Genomic DNA, 20,095 nt, shown 5'->3' on the forward strand with positions numbered 1-20,095 from the left:
AGATTTGAACATATTTCCAAATTATTTCACAGGACTTAATTACCGCCGTAAAACAAGTTAAAGTAATTCTAAGAAAATAAACAGCAAAATTTTGGATCCCAAACTAACTTAGTAATTATTATATTTAGAAAAGGATTCGCCTTCAAATGCGGAGCATGAAAAGACGGGAACAATTGCTTGTGTTCTCGAGAGAAATTGATAGCAGGTTCGTGCAGATCGTAATACGGAAAAATTAAACTGGAATTATCCTGAAGGGATAAAGAGATTCACCCCCGAATGATAGCGCGCGTTTAGTCAGGCGAAGCTTTTAAGTGGTTCGCTCGAGGACGATCGTGATGATGAGTTACAAGCCCCCGGCACGGAAGCGAGACGCGCGTTACAGAATAGATCGTGTACACCCTATTCCGCCGATGAAATAATAAACAACAGGGTGTCCTAAACGTACACCGTTACCAGCTACTAAATAAGGGGGAAAACAGCCCTTAATCACGGAAGGCGTCTACCGGGGGCCTTTTACCGCGGGTAATCAGGTTCGACAGTGTTTGTGTAACGAGAACTGGAAATGCATGTAGAACAATTTTCGCATTGCCATAATTTGGCGCTATTAACCCTCACAGTATGGGAGGTGAAGCGCTGACGCGAAACCAAATGACTGGATCCTTATTTATACAAATATTTTGTATTAAAATTTGATTGCTATCGCTGTCAATATTATTATTACTATTATTATTAGTAATCAAGTTAACTCTAAACCCGAAAATACCCGGACGAGGTACGGCGAGGATGAAAATTAGTAAATAATTCGGGCAACATTTAGAATCGGGGGCTAACGCGACATTGTTCGCGCGACTTTCCAAGAGTTATCCGCTCGCGTAATTTTGAATATTTATATTTATAATCTGACGGTTTCATTTAGCAGAGGGTATCGATTTTAATCGGTCCGGAATTGGGGGGGGGGGGGGGGGTTACGGGAAGGGAAGGTCGGAGCTTTTCTAACAGAGCCCATCTGTTGTCGGCCAACTACAATAAGCCCCTCTTGAATTGCCTATTGTGTTTGCACGCAGTTTATACCGTATAGGCTCACAGGAGGGGGCATTAGTCGGGTTTCATACATTACAGTGGCAAAGACAAGGGAAAAGCTTACACTATTTGTGTTATGGAAATGTATTCAAATCAGAAGCCACCCCTACGTAAACGGTAAGACACTTTTGAAAAGTGCTTCGAGATATAGGCGGAGACACCATTTGCACAATGCCGCTAAGCCGTATAAACAAAAGTCAATCTACAGTATTATTCTACGTATAATGAAATGAACACGTATGTATTAATCGAGACGAAACATTTCCGTTGATCTTAATACTGATGTTCGAGAAAAACAATAAGACGGAAGCGACAAATTCTGTATTCATATATTACGCGTTGCTGGCAGACAAAGACTATTAAATCCCTAAATACCATTTCAGACAATCTACAAGATAATTTTCACTCTCCTCGAATGCAATTCTATGTTTTATTCTCTCGCGCATGCAACATATCATTGTACCCATACTCCTCTTTCGTCTCTCCATCCATTAGCATTTTGACCTTCCACTTATACCCAGTGATCCCTGTAACGTAAGTCAGCGAAATCCTCATAAGCTAGCTATTTCAGTTACACGAAGTTTGTTTTCTAGAAACGTCACTAAATGTCTGCCCACGTTTCTAGTATTCGTGCTTCAATTGAAGCGATGAATCTGCTCGCGTGATAATTTTCATACGCGATAGATATAACTTCAACATTAGAGTATCTATATGAATATTAGTGTACGCTGTATTGAATTATCAAAGCTAATACAAATCCAGCAGCAAGAGGGATTATTTACCTATGGGGATAAATGTCACCGACATGTGGCGCCGCCACTTGCTGAATAAAGGTTAGGGGATTCCCCGAATGGCTTGGCAGCTTGTTAATCTATTACGAAATATTCATCAAACGAAATGACGGTGTCCTGAATTAATTAAAATATTTTTAATAATTTAATCAATCTAATAAATTGTGCTACGAAGACATAGGAGATGCACAGAAGTTATATCTAAGTAGTATTTAGAAACGACTGGATACCCGGTCTAACAATGTGAAATAGAAACTATAGCTTTAATTAAAAAATTCCAGGCCCTGTGTAAATTTTTCCCAAGATTATTATAAGGTGATTATTAAAAGATAATAAATGTCCCCTTCAAAACCATACAACTTCTCACTGAAACATTTTTTCATGTTTTTCATGTTGTTCATGTTATTATATAATGTTTTTCATGTAACATAAACATGTTTTTCATGTTATTATATATTTTTCATATTATTATATATGATATATGTCTTAGGACATTAACACTTTATCGACTGGTAGCCTATAAATCGGCTCTTTCTTACGATCGGTAGCTTTGCGAATCGGTTGTCGTGGTAACTAATAATTTATTACCTATTATTAAGATAAATATATTAAATGGTACTACCGCAAGCTACGATATTATTATATAATTCTTTAAATATTAAATATCTCCTGCGATTAATGAAATAAATAAAATCAAAATAGAAACGACAATTTAACATTGACCTAAATGTTTACAGCCGAATGACCGGTCGGTAAAGTGTTAAGATGGGACGTCTTGCACATGGTCTAACTAGCTTAAGCCATGTCTCTAGGTATGCATACATGATCTAAAGTCCGCGATGCACGCTGATTCACGTATTGGAGATATATTTTTCAAATTACGCGCGTACAACGCCATCTGCAGGGAATGAGCTGAACTATAAAGGCGGGAAGTTTGAATTATGAAGAATCGCCGTTTCATGCACGACCACCTTCCATCGAGCCCAGAATGGCCAGTTTGACCTGAAAGGATCGTCCGATCTAGAAGTACGAAATAAATCGAAAGATGACTCACCAGTTTGGACGAGCTTGAGCGTGGCGGCATTGTGCTGCTTGAGGGGCTCGTTGAGCCCGGGCTGCGTGAGGTCCTTCAAAGGATTGGCGGCGGCGTCGTCGCCTGCGCCCCGGCTGTTTTGCATAGTCCTGGTGTCCCGGGGACGAGTGTCCTTGTTCTCACGATTCCGAGCGCCGCTGCCACGTCGGGCGGCTCTTCTGCGTGTCGCGGCTCGTTCACCGTTCCTCCTCTTCTTCTTCTTCGTCTTACGATCCTCCTCGATTCGGTCGGATCTCTCGCTGACGGCGATCAACTGGATCCGACAGCTAGCCCGGCGCTCGACAGTCAACACCGAGCTGAGATCACGGTCGGGATTCTCATAGAAACGCAGCAACTCGTCCGCCGGGTAGATGACGTACATGCCCAGCCGATGATGCCGTTGGGATTCCCCGCGCCCTCGTTCTCGCCGACCAATCGGTGCTGCTCGCTGCTGCCGCTACCGTTGCCGCTGCCGCCGCTGCTGCTGCTGCTGCTACTCTTTCTGCTACCGCTCTCCTCAGGTCCGCGTGAGCCAACATCGCTGACCGCCGATTCATCGCTTGTGAGGGTCACGCGAGTCACGCTGCCAGGCCACGCGAACGCCCGCATCTTCTTGGCAACGGAGCCACCTTTTCGTCTTTAATTCTTCTCGACCGCTGCCCGACTTCGTCACCCGCCTCGAAACCTCCCAGGGTGGCAGCCTCCTCTTCGACTCGGGCCGAAGACGTTTCAGGGACCCCACCGGCTCGCAACCCTCTTTGCCATTGACCTTGACTAATGGCCTCCTGTCATGGCCGACGAGGGGGATCTCGCACCTGTCACCTGTAACGAAACCATTGTGGTTAGAGAGTGACCCCTTGGTGGGGGGGGGGGGGGGGGGGGGGGGGCTGTTTTGGATAAAATCTAATGGCTGGAGTTTACTTGGAAGGATAGATAAAGGATAGGAAAGCGATCGCAACAAGATGGATGACCGGAAGTACTTTATATATTGATTTTTGAGCTCGCGTTAATAACTTCAGGTTTGTTTAGGATAAAGACGTTAAACGAAATGGGTTTCTTTTATTAAATTTGACGCAATATCAGTATGGCACATACATTGTTATGTATATATTTTAGTACAAGAGTAAGATATTTATGAACGAATCATCGATTTATTGCGGATTTTCAGTAAATGAATTTTTAGATAAGTTTCTTAACCCTTTGCACTCGGCTGTCCCCTCTCAGGAAACAGCGTAATTCTAGTATATGACTAAACATTAAAGTTTATTAGCGATTTGCAACTATTTCTCGATGTCTACAAATTCATATAAATCGAATATTATTATAACAATATTATACATGCATATACATATATACATATATATCGTATACTACAATATATAATAATATTATTGTTTATAAGCGCTGGTAGGTAACATCCATGATAGCGCCGAGTGCTAAGGGTTAAAACTTAAAACTGACATTCTCTATCTGCTGACAAGTGTTATAATGCTACATATTTTATGAAATACGAAACGAACTTAGTTTTCGAATAAAAGAGAATCAGTTACTGGTACTAATGTTAATTCAAACTTGAAAGTTAAAAACCATCATTACAGTTGTTAAGTGACATTAAGTAAATTATTTCATAAAAGTAGCAGTATAGAACATTTTCAATAGTCTTTCAATACCTTAAAGTTAAGGTAAAAAATGGATTTCAATTATCTGCGCGGGTTAAGTGCTTCAAACGACCCTGCAGACAGTACTACAATTCTCTTATTATTACTCTGCGAGCTAGGCCGATCTTCGTTTGTATTTCTCCATTGATAATTTTCGATTGAATGACTGTTCCACGATTTTTATTAAACAATAGTCCTGCTCGTGAATTATTCATAGGCTCCGTTTTAATCCGGACTCGTGCCGCCGTGCGGAGCGCTGCTGTTTGCAGGGGTGAACAACTTATTCAAACGTCCGAATAAAGACGAAAACGTCCTCTTATTCCTGTGGTTCAAGAATCTCGACGTCCATGCAAATCTCACCGGTGATTTAAATCTAATTTGAATGCCGTTCAATGCCGGTGCACGCTGGCTGAAGCCCGTTTCGAGCACCCTTACTCCCCGAGCGACTCTCTTTCGCCGGAGAACACTAAACAAATTTCCGCCGCGGCCGTCGTCTATTTTAAGCGTCCAGTATTTAGTTTAAATTGGATGTCGGGGGAAATTAAAATTATCTGGATTCTATTGATTATCGGGTATTCCCCGTGTTTCTTGGATTCCGACCGTTCCCGCGTTCTCAAGCCCATACTCCGCGCGTTCCTCTGTTCCCAACACCTTTGGCCTCGATTCTCGAAATTATAAGTCCGTCTGCTCGAAGCTTAGCGTATATACATATGCCTGGAGACAGCATCTGCTGCCAGCGAACATATAAACAATTTTAAAAAAGTGATAAACTCTGATCCTGCAGTACCTGTTTCACTTTAACCCAGATTCGAACGAAGAAGTCTCAAAACCCTATCTTAATATTCTTCTTGTAAAATGTCATTTATTTATTATTAGCAATTTTAATGTAATATGGAAAAGACTTTTTAAATGAAGTATACACAATAGTAATAACGTCACTTGTTTTGTTTTACTAATAAAGATTTCTATTATTGATCGTGATCATTATACTTCAATAAAAATATGAGTACATTATTCAGGAAAATAATTACTGTAATTGTATACAATTTTTCTGTCCAATTTTTTCTTATATATAATTTCGTTTATTTGTTATTATTTAATATGCACTGCGGAAAATGTGAGGGGGTAAACATTAGCCGATCCGTTTCTAATAAAAAGAGACAGGTACTACTAGATATTAGATTTACCTCCAGGTGTACATGCTCTAAGTTGGAAACGTTCATCTCGTAAATTCCTAGAAATCATAAAATTCGTCGAGTCTTCAAACTTCATTGTTCCCCCATCGTTTTATTTGTCAAAGTTTCTAATCCCGTAACACGCGTCTCTCTATTAGCAGTGATCATTATTCTTTCGAGATTGGCGCGGTACGTGCCGGCCAACAAATATTAATACAACCTGCCCATCAATTACCGGCGAATGGAGCAGGTTCCGACCACTCGGACAATCTCAGGGGAAAGACGTGGACCATTAGACGTGCGAAGAGCCGAGTGACTGTACGTGGAAATCGATCGATCAATCAATCAATCAATCAAGATAACGCTCAATCCTTCTTCTTACGGACGTATCAAACGCGAATCTCATCTGCCTAGATGCGTGAAACATCGATCCCCCTGATGCGCCTTCGATCAATCTGACATATCTAACCTCAAATCAATGTCTGCATGCCTCCAATGCAGAACATTGTGAAATAAAAAATAGATAAATAGACAGTACCGAAACGAATTTTAATAAAGCGAGATAATAATTTTTTGGAAACACCCATTTGTTGAATCTACAATAACGTAATTCAAAAAACAATAAACTGTAACTATTCTTAGCTAATAGATATTAACATTTCTCAACACTCGCTTGACGTACATTGCAATTATCACAATCAATAATTCATCCACATCAACTATGATTAATAATAAATAACAGAAAAGGACAAAAAGAATAAGTAAGAAAAAGTCGAAATAAATGTCTGATAAAAAACGGTGGCTATTTTAGTTCTCTCATTTCAAGCTATATTCTCTCTAAACGTTCTGTCACACTCGCCAAGTAATATTTAAACAATCTCGCATACATATGTTATGTACGGACCCGTTCATACCGTGTATTTTTCAAACTTTCTATCCCTCGAAAATTCTTATCTCCCTTACAGCGACTGATTAGGCGGCGGCCAGCACGTTTTCATAAACAGAAGGCCCCGAGCATCGCGGCTTCTCACGCATCAGACTTCCACGAAATCACATAGGGATAGAAAAAACCACGTAAACGCATTCCTGACCCCCATATTCCACCGAATTTCGAGGTATAAAAGGGGCACGTTTTCTTCTCTCACCGGGCAGTACGCAACCAAAGTCGGCAGGGTATAGACTACGTGTAGTTCTTGTCAAAACTGTCAGACTGTACGAACCCCGCATTTCTCAGTGCGTTAAAACCGAGAATACCGGACTTAGGTACCGCGTTACACTCAAACACTTCAACATTTGTAATAGACTCAGTTCTTGTAAAATATACTTTAGTATTTTTATATTGAATCTTAGAGTCAATCGGTTCGTAACACATATAACGCATTTTAAAAGTGCGTACGTTACTCGTAAAATTATATTCCATCTAAAACATATAGTAAATCAATAGAGATCACGGTCGCTGATAGACCAAACGTTCACCGTGACCAAAAGGGCGACCAAGGCGGCGGACCAAAAGATAAAAAATCAGTTCGCGCGTTATAGAAAATGGCTCTATTCGATTACAAAATTATAAATTCCTCTTTCGCTGCAGCCGGTCTCTGATCTCGGAAGATTAACAACGCTCGCACGCCAGCGGAAAAGCTCTGTTAATTTCCCTTAAAAGCTTATCTACCCCGGCAGAACGGACAAATGATGCAATTATTATGGCGCGAAAGGGAGAAAAAGCGCGGGAAAAAGGGTCCCGCGATATTAAATTCGCGTCTCGCGCTGATAACTCTGGCAGAGGGAACCTTTTCAAGTAATTGAACGAAACGCTACCGTAGAAAAGCACCGGCGACGATTATTCCGTCATATAAAGAACCGTGCAAACTGCGATAAGCAATATCGCACAATTGCGCGTCCCGTCGAAGACTTCCGCTTTCATCGTCGCTCGAAGAAATTCCGTTTTTGGTCCTCGATCGCGGAAAAAGATTTCTTTCGGTCATTTCGGAACGGTCGAATGAAATTTTGTAACATGCAGGCTACTAAACTTTAGTAAATGAATCATATTTTATAACCTGCATCTGCTGAACTATATTTTCTAATCTGTAACTATTAAAGTATATTTTCCGTCTTGTAATGAATAAAATATATTCTCTAAATTATAGTTTCTGACAGTGACTATACAAATTTTCTAATCTATAACTATTCAAGTATACTGTCTCACCTGTAACTATTAAAGTATATTTCCCGGCCTGTAATGATTAATATATATTTTCTAATCAGTAACTATGAAAGTATCTTTTTCAATTTGGAACCATTAAAGCATATTTTCTAACCTACACCTACTAAAGCATATTTTCTAATTTAACATAGGAAAATATATGTTGAAAGCTTATACTAAAGTATAACTTCCAATAGAAAATATTTCGAACCTAAAAACGTTTTAATCGTTTCAAAAAGAAAGACACGAATATTGATTCCGCTAGAACGTTGACGTTTCTTGAGACGATACATATGACGTACCAGAGGAACGTATTATTTCTTAAAGGCGCCGTTGTTTATGCATCGGATTCGATAAACAAGCGGTCGGAGTCTAAGGATTCGTTGAATAAATATGACACACTTTGCATCGAAGTGTGCTTCGCTCACTTTCCCGGCAATTCTCTATTATTGTAATACAGGATTCTCCATAATTTTACTCGATTCTTCGACCTCTTGTTTATGTAAATTGTTCATACCGCAGGTAGATCATACCCGCGAACACGGTTCCCCATCAGCGATCATCGGGGATCGCCGGTATTATTCGATTAGAAGCTATCTCGTTCGAAATGTCTGTCGGTTATCAATTTTATTTATGAATCCCTGCCCCGCGCTAACGGATTAAGTTCGTGCGACGCCATTAATAAACATGAATTTTATTCAGCCGACCTAGCAGGCTGCCAGCGTTGCGAATCTCTAGCGGGTATTAGAGGCCGTTGCAACTGTTCGGTAATATGAGCACGGGAGTTGACAGCACACAGCAATGCGCCTGTATAGCTGCAAATATTGAATGAGCACTTTATTGAATGGGTCAAACGGAGGCAACGTTGCTCTAGCTTTTGATCCTGATTCCCCAAACACCTGGTTCAAAGCTGCACAAATGCTCAACTACTACTTTGATGTATACAGAGTTACTGATGCCTGCACTAGGCTTGTGCACGGTTCCAAATGCATGGCTCCAATGTACACAACCGCGCAAGTACCGTTGGTCATACAAATGCCTTACTCGGGTCTGCAAATGTGTCTATACACTTATCCAACTGAAGCGTGCTGAAATTTGTTGGTGCTTGAATTAGAGGCGTCTTGAGACCCGCAGGATCCTCAACTACTTTTGTCACCCATTTACATCTGAATTGCATAGTTGTAATCATACATTAACGTAGATATCTTACCCGGCTCCATATGTCTCCGGGCATTTAGTTCAGACTTTTACAGATCCGCAGGTAACTAGATTGGATATTTTATCTAGAGTGATCCAAGATAAATCTATACAGCCTGCACATGTCTCAAGGTACTCTTCTATTCGCGTCTCCACACGCTCGTTACAATTTTCTTGACAACTTGCACGTCTGTGTATGTACTTCGTTTTCTACGACTCGGAGATAGCATAAGCGCAAAAACAACTTTGCAGTCTAATTGCGACGAAGAAAACGTAGTTCCCGGAGAACAATTAATATAGGAAACATGACAGATAACGAACCGTTCGATAAAGAAAAAACTGCCGAGCGGGAAAACGGTGGATTCGCCACTCAGCTCAAGTAACGATCACCGAAAAAGTTTTGTTGCAACGGAAACGGTCGTAACAAACGCGTCGGGGAAAAAACAGTCTCTCGAGGACACTATGGAGGAGCCCTTGATGCTTTCGTGTGCATCCAACTGCTGGATAATTGACCGGGTACTTCAATTATTCGCCGAAACTGTACCGCAGCTTCTTTCCCGCGATATTGTAACGCAATCTCTGAAAACAGTGGAGGCTCTGCTTTGGAACTGATAAGGTAAGTAAAATTCAGCAAATGCGGTAAATTCATTGGAAAGAATAGAAATGGCGAGAAGAAAAAACAGGTTAAAAAAATTCTCGAGACGGTAACGAGATTTTCAAACCTTTTTATACGCCGTTTTAAAATGGCGATTTTTTCTCTTCCATGTTTTCGTTCTCTTCGATTCTCTCTCTCTCTCTCTCTCTCTCTCTTTCGTCTTCATTTTTGTCTCTTGTCGTCGGCGTGCTGCATCAACGGCTAACGATTTAGGTTACCGACTATGAAAGGGAGACGAGATGCTAATGAACGAAGGCACTCTAGGGGTGAGTGACCGGAACAGTGCCGCTTGATTTTATCATCCAACCTCGGCGGCGCTAATTAATTATTTAAATCATATCGCGATCTTTTCATCAGGAAATGTTTTTCTTCTTGTTCACAGCCTGTTAAACCTTCAATTCGTTTCGGTGGAACGAGTTCTCCGAGATGTTTCGACCACGAAAGCAGAAATAAATTATCGATAGAATTTCTCATCGAATTCCATCCCGAATCCTGTATTCCGAACTTAACTACTGGTAATTGTTGTGCGTTGTGTCCTCATTTTTTATTATATTCTGATTTCATTCCAGGCAGTGGTGTCAAGCACGTTCATCGAACCGCGGCCACGTGTCGTCGCATAATTTTAACATGGCGCCGGTTCCAAACCCGGACGAACGGAGATAGAGAGCCGGGAAAGGCTCGATAATGAAGCACGGCTGCTTCGTGAACTGATAACGCAACTCGAAATTTATAATCAACCGCCACCATCGCGCGCGCGGTGTACTACACACTTAATTTTGTGCCAACTTCGGCACAGATCTTCATCTCGTTATCCACTTCGCGCGATAGAAAAATTGTTCGTAGCACTGCGGAAAATTCTCTTGAGTACTGTTCTATTGTTTCCCCGAGCACGTTTTTAATTGTGCCATTGCAATCCGGGTACTTCAAAGGAACTTGTACGACGTCTTACGTTCCCCTCTCGCCTACGGAATTTTCTTTCCTCGAAAGAGAATTCAGCAAAGTAATCGCGCCAACTGTAATTAGATTGTATTGTAGATCGTCGCGCAATTACGACGTTCCTCGTCTCTGTAATTATTATTAATATACTTCAATTATTTCATGTATTTAGCGTTGCTTAATAGACATCCCGTTTTATTGGAAAGCCGACGCCGCGTATTGTAAAGGTTGACCGATCTCTACTGTCGCGGGATAAATCAAATAAATAAAAACGTTCACAGGTTCCGCGATGAACCGATTTTCCGTTCGATGGAAAACAAATAGAAACCGTGTGCCTTCCTCGTTATTCGTCGGCTTAGAACTTAATCGGGAAACCGAATTAACTGAAGCTTTTTTTCGGAGATCGGGTAACGAGTTTTCGACGATTTCAAAACCGTTGTGTTACGCAAAGAAAGGAAAAATCTACAAAGTGAAACGAAAGAAATATTAATTGAATCGCTATATTTGCTCGGCCATTAATTACCTATGCGATCTAGAACTGGTTCAGGCTGTAGTATTGCCTTGTAAAATATTTTGGAAATCGATTTTAATTGATTGAGTTGGAAACAATAACTACTGTGCGCGATTATTCGTTACATGCAATTTCATATATAACATTTTATCATTTGAAGGAAATCCGTTTTCAAACTCGCGTCTAGGGAAATTAGGGAAATTGGTGAAGACCAAAAATGTTTAGTATGGAATTAATATATTCTTTCTAATTATTTCGCATTCGAAATATAAAATATGTTATTATCATCATGATACAGATGGTAAAATTAAAAATGTGATCATGGTTAACTTGATCCTGCTTTTGCAATTTCAAGAGATTTGCGCGCCATCATTATAGCGCCATCTCGTGTCGTATGTCCACCGATAAATCTTGCTGAATGCACAAATACGGTGCCTTCGATTCCACTGGCAAGATCTAGATCCTTCCCGTTCAGACCTCCCCAAGCTGCCGGTAAAAATATTCTATAAAAGAATATTTTCTGTTAAGACTGCAAACGACTGCTTGGTTCCTGCTGCAATGAACTACATAATTTGCCGTGTATACCTGCAGATAAAACTGGAAGGCACTACTGGAACAGCTCGAATTCGATAATCATTAGACTCTTCCCAAATAACATACTTCAATGTGGGTTCTAACTTCATTTCTTTTTCTATTGCAAATAAATGATGTATCCACGATGATGATTGAGACAATACCATAATTTCCCCGCTTGGATCTACCTGTAAATATATGTTGCTTCAACAAATTACATCACTGACACTAGTAACAGCGTTGCCATCAATTACAACGCTGTATTAACAATGTTCACCTTGAAACGATTTTGAATAGCTTCTTGCACAATAGACCTATCCGGTAACCAAACATGTACTGCATGATTTATATGCTGTAAAAAGTCTTGGCCAACGAGTTCCATTGCTTTCAAAAACTGCTGGTCGCTATCATTGCCTTTACTAAACCACTTGGAATTTAAAAAGTTAACACGAGAAGACAGATCAGTTACAATGCGGTATCTAGAAAGAAACATATTGCAAAGGCTCAAATTTTTAACCCCTAATATTCACAACAGTAGCAACGCTTGCTTACACAGGCTCTCCATCAAACATTGGTACTCCATTATCAATACCATCGATTTCTTGAATGAATGAGTCATAAACTTTTTTAAAAATCTGTTCCACATCGTTTTCACTCGCATTTGGAAATAAGTGTTTAATAATTTCTTCGCCAAAATGGCAATAAATCAGTCCAGCGCTGCTCAATTTCATATTCCAATCGTATCCAGGTTTCTTTATGACTGTACTTACTGATTCTTTAAAATCTCTAATTCATTGAACAAAACATAATTCTAGAATTTCTAAACCAGGTCTATAAAACATAACTCTATTAGTTCAAATGAAAAGAGATACCTCTGTATACCTCATATGATGATCGTAACGGTGTGTAGAAGGATCATATTTTCCACCAACATCAACTACCACGTCGCAAGTGTTCAAAATATCTAAATCCCGTGATCTAAAAGCAAATTTACTACTTCATGATCTTCATGAACATATGGCTGTGACTCAGGAATTGTTACCGGTGGCTTAATAAACAAATTCAATCGGTGCAATCTCTACGAGTTTGCTATTTTTACTAAGAAAAGTAAACAGCAAACTACAGTCAATGTGCTCCAAATCTTACAACACGTTTTACCTGATGATTTCTGCGTCTTTGTATCGCGGTAGTGTCTTCAACATGTAGCAGGCTAACACTTCGTCGCAATGAAAAGTACCATTGTGCGTCCCGATCTTTATTTTCGCTGACATGGTCGTGAGGTTACGGTGTTTCACCGACGTATAGGTTAGGAATCCGTCGAAGCGACTAAGACAGGAAAAGCTTGTAGAACTGGCACCGGAAACGAAGCCACTCAAACTATCTTTCAACCAAGTATTGAAAATCCGCGCTGGTCGATTGAAACTGAAACATTCGGTCACGTTGCGATTCAAACCAGGCAAACGTGATACGTTCACGTTAAAAGCACTTCTGCACGTGTGCATACGGTTGGCAGGTGACTGCGTCACTGGCGCGGCACGCAATGCGCAAAATCAATAAATCCCCTGGATACGCGGGGATATTTGAATTTCACCTGTACAAGAAATTGATTCGTGGCATGCTATAAGTAAATATACTTGAAAGCTGTTATCTCGAGTACTCTCACGTTCTTTCGTGACTATAATGCGAGTCTGCATAGGTACCAAAAGTTTAAAAGATACATTGTCATCGAATGAGAACTTTACGTATTTTTAAGTTATTTGTTGGGGCAGATTGTTATTATTAAAGAATCACATCTTTGAAACGAAAGTTCCAAACGAAAATTCTTTTGGATTTAGAAACGTACTTTATAGCATTTCTGTTTACCAATAACAGATTAATGATTAATGTATCATGAGTTTCCAACTTTTTGAATTGAAAATTTAAAGTTGGAGAGAAATGTGTTTCCAAGGGAACCGAGACCGTCATTTCCGATACGATGTTGCAGCACATTGTGAAAACATTCTCGGCTCTGAAGTATTCCAAGAGTACCATTCATTCTAACAGCAAGGCAGGAAGATGGTATTGGAAATACTTTTCCAGCTGATAAGATAGTAACTGTGAAAAATGTTGGATGAGTCTACCGAGGATAATCTGATAAGATGGGATATAATAATTTTCTGATAATGGGGTAGATACATTGTGAAACGTTCGCATAATGATTCCAGAGTAACTTCAACTATTTTATTAAACTCCGGGTTACTCCTCCGAAGAAATATTTATGATTTAATTTTAATTCTCTTTCTGTTATTTCATATTATTTCTTGCATCTTTCTCTTAATTTTTAAAACTTCTTAACCCTCATTTTGCACAATGATTTTCATAAAAATGATTAGTATATTACGGTCATGATATAATCCGAATAAAAAATGCAAAAACATATGTTCATTTAATTCTACTTGATTGTCCGGAGAGTAATTTCGTTTCTTAAAAACAGTTTACCTTGTGAGGGTGCTAAAAAAAAGTGTAACATTTCAAAACTACCAGAAAAATATCAAAATGTTATAGAATAATATGTCATTAAACAATATTTACTCTAAACAGTCAACATATCGTCTTTCGTTTTCTCTTGAAAGGACGATGTTACTTTATTTAATAATAAAAGTATGGAAAATTAAATGTTTACTACGAAATAATTGGGTCATTCATGACGCAAGCACAAATAAAAACCATTATACGAACCAAAATTTCTTTTCGGATGCTTTCGATAGCGTTGTCCTCGGTAGAAACTCGTCGTATAGAATACTGGGACAAGAAAGTTCTCGGTTCGGGATCGTATAGTCGAAAAATGTCATCCCGTTAAAACTTCGTCAATGCTGGAAGCACTTCCTCCATTTATCGACAAGTGCTTGGTGACACGAGCGGTTTCAGCCTGGAAGTTCTCTAACACGTATATCGATCCGGGATTTGAAATGCTAATTTGCCGGGATATTCGCCCGTCATTTTATGAAAGTTCGAAATCAACCACGGTAAACAGATTATCGGAAATTGCGTTCGCCAAAGTCACGGATTTAGAACGCCAACTCCTGTTGTTCTGTATCGATCGCCAAGATTTCACAAAAATGTTGAAATCCAATAATTTCGAAGGTCATGGTCGACCACGAAAATATTGTCGCATCAGGACGAAGTATATTCCCACGAATTTATCGAATTTATTGTCTCGTGTTTAATCATTCGAGTCGTTTAATTGCATAAATTTTCTACAACGAATGCATTGTAACGTTTGCTTGCCACAACATGTACCGTGTCTCGTTTGCGTTTTCGGTCGAATTTTCGGCTGAATCGATGGAATTTCGTAGCCGGTGGTAACGAGACACAAGGAGGAAACACAATGCCCGACGATATTTAAAAGAAGAAAAGACAGTAGGGTGACGAGGCTATCGGGGATCATAGTTAATTTTATGCTTGCCGTCGGCTCCGTAATGGCGACCTTCGTCGCGTCGTTGCCCGCGGGTAATGCCAACCTTTCTGTGCCAAAAACGACCAGGGGGATAGGATTCCTTCGACTTAATCGGCCAGGCGAGCTCGTCTATCGAAAACCGTGTCTCTCGAACAATGCCTCACTAATGTAACTTGTGCAAGTTGGCCGTTAGTGGAATACCGGTCGGCCATCTTCGATCTACCCGGAAGTCCTTCACCTCGAAGATAATCACAGCAAGGAAATAAGACACCATTGTCTTTTCAAAAAAAAGAAAAGTATAATTTTCTTCCTAATCGTTGACAGTTTTAGAAAAATACGATAGTTCGAGACATTGAAAAACAAATCCGACAAGATGTATCGTAACCTAATTTTTAATCAAATTAATCTAATTCGTTGTCAAAATCAACAGTTAATTTTCACGTCTGCTAATCGTCTAGTTAAGTAAAAATTCTAGTTTTACTGGCGCCGGGAAGGAAAGAAACATGCGTCCAACTCGACGAAGCGGAAAACAAACGATCGTTGCGACGAAGACAGTCGTCGGCCACTTAATTCAACCCTCTCGTCCCATTTGTCGAAGAGTTCCACCCTTCCCGGAGAGAGAGAAGAGGAAAAGTTTTTCACCTCGAACGACTTCTGCGACGCCAGCTCGACTGAATTTCCCGGACGCAAGACCAGTTTTCATTCAACCCTCGCGATTATCGACGGCCCATTATTTATACGATCGATCCCGTACCCCTTTTACGCAACGATACCGAACCCCGATACAAGAGACTCGCGTTGGAGGCACAGAAATAGCAAATAAAAATAAGTCTCGCGCGGCAGGAAAGCATTAAATTCGCTTCTGTCTCGGCCAACGCGGAGTTTACCCGCTTCTACGGCGACGTCAACCACCCCCCGGACTCTCCTGCCCCCGCCGCCCCCCTCCGCCATTTCTATTCACTCAATCAGAGAAAGTTTGCGGACCCTCGAACTCCCTGCAAATTGTACGATGGAAACTCGAAACGAGACCGCTTCCAGTGCACTATAATATGTACAACTTTTGGAGGAGGGAATTTGGAACGCACGGCCGCCATTTTGGAAGACCCAGTGCATTTTTGTACGAATTCTATTTCGGGCGCACTGCCAGAACTACGATTTTATTAAACGTTGTTCGGCAAAAATGCGAAGCTAGAACCAACGCACAGAATTTGTTCGGATAACCCGTCGAACTTTAGTGAAAAGGCAATACTGGAATGTATAGCCGCCATTTTGGAAACCCCGGTGCGTTTTTATATGAATTTTATTTCCTTATCAATGTCAAAAGTTTAAGGGGAGCAAAATCTATCAGAAGCAGAAATACAAAGGGCATAGCCGAATAAGATGGTCAAAACTGTCCTTAGAGGTTTTTCAATGAGTCATATACCGTTCGATAGCTGACCAATAAAAACTCATCTGTGCAAAATTTTAAACCTGTAACTTGTCCGTGAGGGTAGTTACAGGGTAAATTAGATTTCGCGGTTTTCCGGCATTTTTCCACCTTTAGCGACTTTTTAAAATTTTGAAAAAAGTATGGCTTATTTTGGACATCAAGCCGGATGTTATAGAATTTTTTCAGATTTATCAGTTGCAAGCTGTGATTATCGAAAATGAAAAACCCCCCAAAAAATCGGAAAATTGAAGATTTCTCGAAAACTTAAATAGCCAAAACTTTTACATTAATTACCTGACAAGGTACTATCACGGCTCGTGTACTCAATTTTTCTCAGATTTTTTATATGTTTGTAATGTTTTAAAAATATTTTTTTTTAACTTTTGAAAAATATTTAAGTCAACATACATACAAAAATAGTTTTGGAGTATCGCTTATTTTATTCATTCTCTAACTACATATGTTTGTCATTACGGCTTTGTTAAACATTCTTTAGATTACAGTTCATTAATTTAGCTTTTAAGCTTTTCGTCTTCAGCAAATACGGGTAGAAATGAGCCTTCGTCCTGGAAACCAATTCTTTTTTATGACATCCTTTCATGAGAAAGTTTTTTTTTCGTGCAAACGGTCAACGATTCTCTTTCGACGAAGTCGTTTTGGAGTTGATAATTTCCAGACTTTGCCAGCGCATGTTCTGAAGGGTACTTGCGTCGGATTCATCGACCTTTCGCCGATTTTTCAAATGTTAAAAAAAATATTTTTAAAACATTACAAACATATATGTAAAGTCATTTAAATAAACCATGTGATATAGAATTGGAAAAATAAAATGTGTTTTACGAAACAAAAACTTAGCCTCCAACGGGATTTGAACCCGAGCGTAGGAGCACTGAAATCGTAAGCCTTAATCACTTTTTTTTTTTATTAAACATCATTTTATTTGAAGCCTGCCGTATACAATTTAAATGTTGCAAAATGATTGAAAAAAATACATGATATTTTACATTTTACAGTTCAACGGCCATGTTGGCTCTTATAAACCTAATCTTATCCTAGTTTGTGCTATGATTTAGTTTAACGCTTGTTTAAAATTAAATTGGGTCAGTAAGGATGAATGACCTTGATTTATTTTTTTTTTATTGGTGCGCCCAAAAATGGCTTTAGGCTAATTTGGAAAAAAATGGCGCTACTATATGTGTATAAATATGACTTAAGCGTACTAACTATATACAATATTTACAAAGACTTAGAACTACTTAGAAGTACTTAATTACTGTCTTATTTCTATTGGCCCGGGGTTTGAGCGGAGGTTTGGGTGTTTATTATTTTTTGGTGGTGAATATAGGGATTAGGGTGCTTTTTATTTAAGCCACCAGTAATTGTTGTTTGATTTGGGGTTGGCTTTTTTGTCTTTGTGGATGATCTGAGTGCAGTATCTGAAGTTGGTGTTTGTGTCTTTATAGGATATCGCTTTGCTGTTGGGACCTCTGTCTATATGATAGATTAGTGGTATATTGTCACTATTTGTAATTAGGTTTTCTGAATCCAGGTGTGGGAATATTTCTGGGGGAGTAAAACCTGAGGTTTTGCATTTTTTGTGATATAATGGTTGTGGGTATAGGGAACCAGAGATTTGGTTATTTGGGTGGTGGATGGCTTTCGCAAAATGGTTCCTGCAAATTTTTATTATATGCGAATCAATTCTGGTTATGTTCGCGGTGTTAAGTAGCGTTTTATTTTTGTAGTGTTTCGTGTAGTTGGACTCGGGTGTTCTAAACATTGAGAGACATGCACGTAGACAGTGTCTTTCAAATATCCTGAGTTTTTCCATTTTGTAGTTTGGGATGTTAAATCATATCGGGCACGCATAAGTTAGGATTGGTCTGATTAGCGATTGGTAACACAGGATTTTGCATTTACGTTGAAGGAAATTGCTGAAGAATATTTTGGAGAGGCTGTTGAAGGTTTGTTTTGCTTTTATGAGTTGGGTGTCAGCGTGGTTAAAGAATTTTAATTGGAGGTCAAGGTGGGTACCCAGGTATTTAACTGTTTTTTTTATGAGGGATGAATGTTTGGTTAGTGCTGTTGACTGTTAGTTGGAATTTCTTCCAGTTTTTCCTAACATCGTAGTTGGTGTTTATGAGGGTTGGCCTGAATAGGGTGGTTTCACATTTTAGGAAATTGATTTAAGTTTCCAGTTATTGGTGTAAATTTGGATTTTTTCAAATAGTGACTGAAGGTTTGACTGGATGATGGTGGCTTTGGAATGAATGCTACAAATTATTAAGTCGTCTGCGAATCCTATACCTTTTGTGTTGGTGGTTTTGTTTATGTTGAATAATTTGAGGAGATTGGAAGTATGTATATTGAGTAGTAGGGGGGCTGTAACTGTACCCTGCTGGAGTCCGTTGGGAACTTTGTAAGTTGCGTGGCCGTGTTTGTACCGTCAGAAGTTATGAATTTTTTATTTGCTATCATAGACCATATTAGTTTTGTTAGGTGGTGAGGGAAATTGAGTTTTATCAGTTTGTAGATTAGACCTTCATGCCAAACTGTGTCAAAGGCCTTTTCGATGTCAATGAGTACTGCGCCTACACAATGGTTATTGTTTAGGGCCCAGCAGATGTCAGAGATTAGTTTAATCTGACCTTAATCACTTCGCCAACCGATCAAGTTGTAACGGTGAGAAACATTTTGGTATATATCCCGCTCATTACAATTTTTTTGCTCGCTTAATTCGCATTTTCAGGGTTAAAAAATTGTTTGTTTCGATGTAATAACGTTTAAAATTACTTAATCCACACTCGCGGTAAACTAGAAAAGTAGTAGCTTCATTCTGACAGCAAAAAACATCGACACATTGGGTTTTCATTTTTTTTGACAACGTTGCAGGCGAGCAAAAAATCTGAGAAAAATTGAGTACACGAGCCGTGATAGTACCTTGTCAGGGAATCAATGTAAAAGTGTTGGCTATTTAAGATTTCGAGAAATCTTCAATTTCCCGATTTTTTGGGGGTTTTTCATTTTCGATAATCACAGCTTGCAACTGATAAATCTGAAAAAATTCTATAACATTTGACTTGATGTCCAAAATAAGCCATATTTTTTTCAAAATTTTAGAAAGTCGCTAAAGGTGGAAAAATGCCGGAAAACCGCGAAATCTAATTTACCTTGTAACTACCCTCACGGACAAGTTACAGGTTTAAAATTTTGCACAGATGAGTTTTTATTGGTCAGCTATCAAACGGTATATGACTCATTGAAAAACCTCTAAGAGCAGTTTTGACCATTTTAATCAGCTCTGCCCTTTAGGGGTGATCATGCAAAATTTGTTTCATTAATCTGTAAAACTTAAGCGCAAAGGTAACATCAAAATGTATAA

The 20,095-nt window shown here is 39.4% G+C and overlaps 2 protein-coding genes across 3 annotated transcripts in view; both read right to left on the reverse strand.

The window, feature by feature from the left end:
* Positions 1–20,095, reverse strand: part of Stacl (SH3 and cysteine-rich domain-containing protein) — a 120,727-nt gene that overhangs the window by 83,640 nt on the left and 16,992 nt on the right. For both annotated transcript variants that reach the window (XM_078184969.1, XM_078184968.1), the window contains exon 2: positions 2,926–3,765. In XM_078184969.1, the coding sequence (XP_078041095.1) occupies positions 2,926–3,325 (400 nt within the window). In that variant the 5' untranslated portion in view covers positions 3,326–3,765. The remainder of the gene's footprint in view (positions 1–2,925; positions 3,766–20,095) is intronic.
* LOC144472176 (MYG1 protein C27H6.8) lies at positions 11,502–13,379 on the reverse strand. Its single transcript, XM_078184971.1, has 6 exons — positions 13,007–13,379; positions 12,731–12,826; positions 12,401–12,634; positions 12,126–12,327; positions 11,861–12,036; positions 11,502–11,778 (listed from the first exon to the last, which is right to left on the reverse strand). Exons 1-6 carry the CDS (start codon positions 13,348–13,350, stop codon positions 11,601–11,603), a joined length of 1,230 nt encoding a protein of 409 aa, XP_078041097.1. The 5' UTR covers positions 13,351–13,379; the 3' UTR covers positions 11,502–11,600.

The sequence above is a fragment of the Augochlora pura genome, chromosome 7 (assembly GCF_028453695.1).
Source record: "Augochlora pura isolate Apur16 chromosome 7, APUR_v2.2.1, whole genome shotgun sequence".
Taxonomy (NCBI): Eukaryota; Metazoa; Arthropoda; class Insecta; order Hymenoptera; family Halictidae; genus Augochlora; species Augochlora pura.

Coding starts and splice junctions, on each gene's coding strand:
- LOC144472176 (XM_078184971.1), bottom strand. CDS start 13,350: ATGCACACGTGCAGAAGTGCTTTTAACGTGAACGTATCACGTTTGCCT. Junction 12,827..13,006: donor AAAGACGCAGAAATCATCAG/GTAAAACGTGTT, acceptor ATTTGCTTTTAG/ATCACGGGATTTAGATATTT. Junction 11,779..11,860: donor CCTTCCAGTTTTATCTGCAG/GTATACACGGCA, acceptor ATTCTTTTATAG/AATATTTTTACCGGCAGCTT.